Source organism: Montipora capricornis, chromosome 1, assembly GCF_036669925.1.
Source record: "Montipora capricornis isolate CH-2021 chromosome 1, ASM3666992v2, whole genome shotgun sequence".
Classification (NCBI taxonomy): domain Eukaryota; kingdom Metazoa; phylum Cnidaria; class Anthozoa; order Scleractinia; family Acroporidae; genus Montipora; species Montipora capricornis.
In genome coordinates, this window is record NC_090883.1 from 1563628 (window position 1) to 1569073 (window position 5446).

General features: G+C 37.5%; 1 protein-coding gene across 1 annotated transcript in view; it reads right to left on the reverse strand.

Annotated features, from left to right (window-relative positions):
• The window catches only part of LOC138050641 (uncharacterized), a 19004-nt gene extending 18025 nt beyond the window's left edge, over nt 1-979 (reverse strand). The window contains exon 1 of the mRNA XM_068896947.1: nt 824-979. Coding sequence (XP_068753048.1) covers nt 824-944 — 121 coding nt within the window. The 5' untranslated portion in view covers nt 945-979. The remainder of the gene's footprint in view (nt 1-823) is intronic.
• Nucleotides 980-5446: the final 4467 nt, after the last annotated feature.

Genomic DNA, 5446 nt, shown 5'->3' on the forward strand with positions numbered 1-5446 from the left:
GAAAGCGTTCTCAAAATTGCAAGAGCCGTTACGTTGGCGAGTGCAATTTAAGAACTTGCAAAACATCACGACTGACCTTAAATAGCAAGCTCATACGATTATTTTACTCAACGGCATTTCTTTTATTCAATAAAGGCACATTGCGACATATAATTAATTGAGTGAAAATACTGAGCAATTTTTTTAAGACTAATTAAATGTCGATTCCCATTTTTTCTCCTTAGCTTGATAACAGCAAGACTCCACACAAAAACCTTCCCTCGTCGTGTCCGACGATTCCCAGGAAGACTAACATCGTCAATAACTGCCAATCCACAGGGGTGATCATGAGAGGGAGAGGGGTGGGGAATACCGCAGCTGCCATGTTAGACCACCTATATAAAATGGCACTTACGCGCGTTTAAATGTAAAAACGTTTGTTTAGGCCTAACTAGGCCTAAGGTTAGCTTTTATGAATGTTTAGGATAGTTTTTACTATCTGTATTGGTAAAACAATGATCTGTGATTCCGGATTCCGGATTTTAGGGTTGCCCCTACGTAAGCATCATTCAGTAGCAATCGAACACACCTACAACTCTGTTTATTTTACCTTACGTTGGTTATGTCCAAAAAAATGACGAACTACATTTATTATCACCCTACGTTAAATTACCAATAATCGGCTTATTAGCGTTTGACTTGGACCATATAAAATATATACTCAGGTGTAGAGTCATTTCCAAACATCATATTTTACGCTTCAAAACATTTAATTAACGTTCTTAGATTACTTTTAATATTGAAATATGATAACTTTCAACCTCAGCTCAGTAGGAAGACTTACCGACTAGGGCCTCAAAAACACGTCCGCAAAAGTCGTCGCTCGTTCGAAGGAAAGCAACTTTGATCAGAGCATTCAAGCAGAAAAGTATCAAATGAATATTAACCAATAGTGAGGCTGCCATATCAGCGACTGCCAGCCCTATTCAGATATTTAAGCCCTTTTTGACAACAGAGCTACCCGCGTTGCTAGTGTACTGGCTGGCTTACCGAGTCTCGGGTGTGACCTAAGTGGAAAAGTCTCGCGCAAGCTGTTTTATAAACAGTTTAGAGTTTTAATTAATGAAATTTAGTATTCCACGATTACGCCATTTTACCTTATTTGGTCAAGAGAACGCGCAAAATATGAGACGATAATACACTGTAGTGTTCACGTTTGACCGGCTTAGAACAACGCAAATACGGACGGAACGGAATTTTTTCAATGAAAGTAATTGTTTTCAACACGATTGTCATCGCTACTTTCTTACAGTTTCAGTTTTATTGTAATGCATGATGCATGTAGTCTTTGGAGGAGGATACATGAACATTATTTTTGAAGCTGGATTTTGATATCTGGCGCACTTCACAAGATTAATTACGTTATTCCAAACTTTAACGCCAATTCTTAAAAAAAATTATTTTTGAATATCTATCTATCTTGAAAGTTTAAGAAAATAATCTCCTCTTACCGATGATCTCATCTGGTAAGAATAAATATCAGCTTGATTGTGTATTATTGATGTGTATTACTAGCGTTGAACTAACTTTTGGTTTATCTTTTAAAGAAAGCTAGAATTAAAAACAAGGATGATGTTCCTGAAACAATAATAATTATTATTATTAGTATTATTAACTTTAATTGTTAACTTCACAGTACTATCGGATATCAATGCAAGTCAGGTGTTGCTCATGATTAATTCACTCTCTATTTTTGGCCAGGTGTCCGTTGTTTTTGCCTCCGGCAACCTGGCTTTATTTTACTAAGAATTGTTCGCCCGGTAAACTTTACGGTCGTCATGGACGACGTACTGGACGATCGCCCATTTCGGGCACCGGAACTTACGATTAGTAATGGTAATAGGACTGAGTGAGTCCAATGCGGTCTGCAATAATACGAGTGATAATAACAAAATCGTACGATCGCGCAGCTGGAGTCCGATTTGTTAATCAGGAGTATGATTACAAACTAACTGAATTGGACGACACAAAGTCCTCTTACTAATTAATCATAAAAAAATACAATTTCCGAGAAAAGAAGAACCAAGTCATGAAAGAAAGGGAAAATTTGCATTAAAAGAATGACAAAGCAGGCGTATATTGTTTAATTTCGCTCTGAAAGAAAGAAAGAAAGAAAGAAAGAAATCCCCAATTTACGAGTCTGTACACTGTTTCTATGGTGATTGAAAATAAGGATGTGATTGGTTGATTTAAACTACAACTTTGGATGTGATTGACTTATTGAACTGTCCGATAACAACTTGGCAAGTGAATTAGTGGAAAATAGGAGTTTTTTTTAATGAAAACCAATCACAATCGAGGAAATTGTCATTTTTTATGATTGACATTGTTATCGACGAGAACGTCTTGGATTGTTCACTTCAACTATGCTAACAAGTTGAGAAAACGGTAGCCGAGAGATTTACACTCTTAATCATTTAGGTGAAAGCACATTGAAAGCCTCAGTCTCTTACGCCAAAACAACCAAATATGATTAGATAATTAATATAGCTTGTAAATAAATTAATTTCCTGCAGCTGAACATTTTTCCGTGTTTTGAAAGTCTGTTTCTTTTACAAAAAATTGTCAGATAGGAAAATGCAAGAGATAATACCACAAACACGACGTGCTGGAGATCGAAGACAACATTTTGAAAATGCCAAAACTTAAACTCAGGATTCCGCCAAAAACCACAGGCACATAATTTTGCTAAGAACTGTGGCATATTCATTCTCGATCCCCATTTGATTGCATCTCAACACGACGTTACTTTTAATCGTAGGGGGTTTCCTAATGAGCAACCAAAAATTCAAGGATTTGGTTGTCCGGCTTTTCAAACAGGGACAACCTGGATTTCCTCTTAACTTCGAGCACTCAATTCGTAAATATTACAAAATTCTCGAATCTGATTGGTTACCATAGGCCAGTTTATGATTGGACACCTTGTAACACTTCATCAAGCGCGAGCTAGTTGTACTTGAATCAATTATCTTTTTCCAGAGCTATTAAAAAAAATAAGAAATTAAAAGTGGAGCAGATTAAGCTATAGAAAGTTTATCATCATCATCTTCTCGCATTTTGTGAGCGCTTCGCGCTAGGCCAAGTTTGAAATTACTCGCCCAATTACCACCTGAATTGTACTATACTCAGCCCTATTACATGTACCATTATTAATCATCGTTTTCAACATTCTTGTCATTAAATGCCTTGGAGAAATGGTTGATCAGGATCCAATAGCAGGATAGGCCTTATCACGGTTTTGACCACCATTTTGACGGGTAGCTGAAAGCGTAAAGAATTTGTAGTGTCTATATGAGGATCCGATGTCAAATAATTTTCGTTAATTAAACGCTAGTTCTTAAAAAAATTATGAATCGCGAACTGAAGGTACAGGGTAAAGGATTTTTCAGACCAATTTTTAGGGACTAGCCTTCGTTAAAAGCTGCGTGGTAGCGTTTGCGATTTTATCCATGCATTTGTCTGTAATTCGCGGGGAAAAATACAGACAAATATATAACTGAAAACGCTGCTGGGCATCTTCTGTAAAAGGTTAGTGCCTAAAATTTGGTTTGTATAACCTTTTACCCTGTACCTTCAGTTCTCAGTTCATAACTTTTTCAGAACTAGCGTTTAACGAAAATTATTTGGCATCGGATCCCCATATAAACACGACAAATTCTTTACGCTTTGCCTACCCGTCTGAAATGGCGGTCAAAACCGTGATAAGGCCTATTTATTTCACATCCGGCATACTTGCGAAAGAAATGGAGTTTTACATTTATTGATAACTAATGGTAAAGTGAGGAAGAAAGAAAGTGAAGTTAGAGTAACTGCAGAAAACGATTTACTGATAAGTCAGATTGAGTTGAGTTTGGAGTCGGAGGGAGGGAGGGGTACAAATCGGCCCAGAGCAACTACTCACAGTTGTGAATTTGCCTTTATTCCAAATCCCCGATAAATAGATAAATTTCTTTTTTTTTTTTCCAGCTGTAAAGAACGACCAGAAAGTCGACCCCATCCGGAGTTCGTGACAAGCTCCAGACGCCATGCTTGATAAAATGTTTTTCGTAATGGCCTATAGCGATACTGTGACGGCTTGTGACATTACAGAACCATACAATTTGCATGCGTAGTAGGAGAATGAGGAAGAAGTATTCGGCGAAAACGTTTGGTTAGGCCCATTTGTTTAATGTATCGTCTGTGTTTTGGAACTGCTACTGATAGATTTTTGCGGGGAAAAAAGGTAGCGTCATTGCGTTCCGCGCGCGATTTTGCATTTAGCTTGAGTCCCTCGTGCGGATATTCGGTTGCGGTCATTGGCCCAATCTGATTGGCCATTATTTGAAGGGACGTGTATTCTAAATTTAGGTAATACCGTAAACTGATTGGCCAAAGCTAAATGACAGAGATGGACACTTCCGGGCTATGGGCTTCTGACAGAACACAGCACGGACCGAATGACCAATATTGCCGATTCATGATATTTACACTCGTTTCGTGCGTTTTAACGCAAAGACTTGGACGTCAATCCCACTTAATTTCAAATTCTGGGAGCCAAATGTTTTTAAACTAAATACAATTACCTGTTTTAGTAAAAGCCTGATTGAATAACAGCTCGAGAACCAGTCTTTTCTCTTTGTTGGCAAATAAGCGAGGTTTAGTCTTGTAGAAAGCGGGCAACTACAGGCTTTTGAGAGGACGTATACAAAAGTTGAAAAATACACTGGAATTTTTTTTGTTCTTTTTCCGACCAGACAGAACTAAGTTTCTTCTCCTCGTCGGAGTTTGTCGCAAAGCGTTTTGTCCTGGTTGCCGCGTTAGTAATTATTACATATGTAAGAATAGCGGGAATTTCTTCATTCCTTCATCGCTTTCTTTCCATAGCAACTTCCGTATTTTACTCTATAACCTATTTATGCCGTCGCCCTTGATCAATCCGAAACGAGACTATTCTGTTGAGTAATTTAAAAGGGCTGATTGCCACAAAAACCGTCGTTATTGTTTACGGTTGCTATTTTTGAAAACCTGCCCCATAAATTTGCAGTCTTGTTACGAAAATGAGATGTCAAGTACTGAACGTTAAATATTCCATGGTTTGAAAATTTTACGTACGAAATACAGGGTAAAGATTATACCGACTCATTTTTTGCTCGAATCCTCGAGTTCAGCCACTGGGGTTTTCATTTTCCGTATAACTTCTTATGATTCTTTTTTGTGAATGCTACAAAGGAAGACATCGAAAAATTGAAAGTCAAATATCCTCTTATGGTTAGTTTTTCAGTGGAAGCAAATTAAATTAATAAGCAAAATGCCAATATATTTTTGTTTACAAAAGGTTCGCAAATAACAATTGTCGCGAGTTTCTGTCTGTCCGCTAAAAATGAGGTCTATTTTCCCTAATTAAAAATGGATGAATATTTCCTGTGTG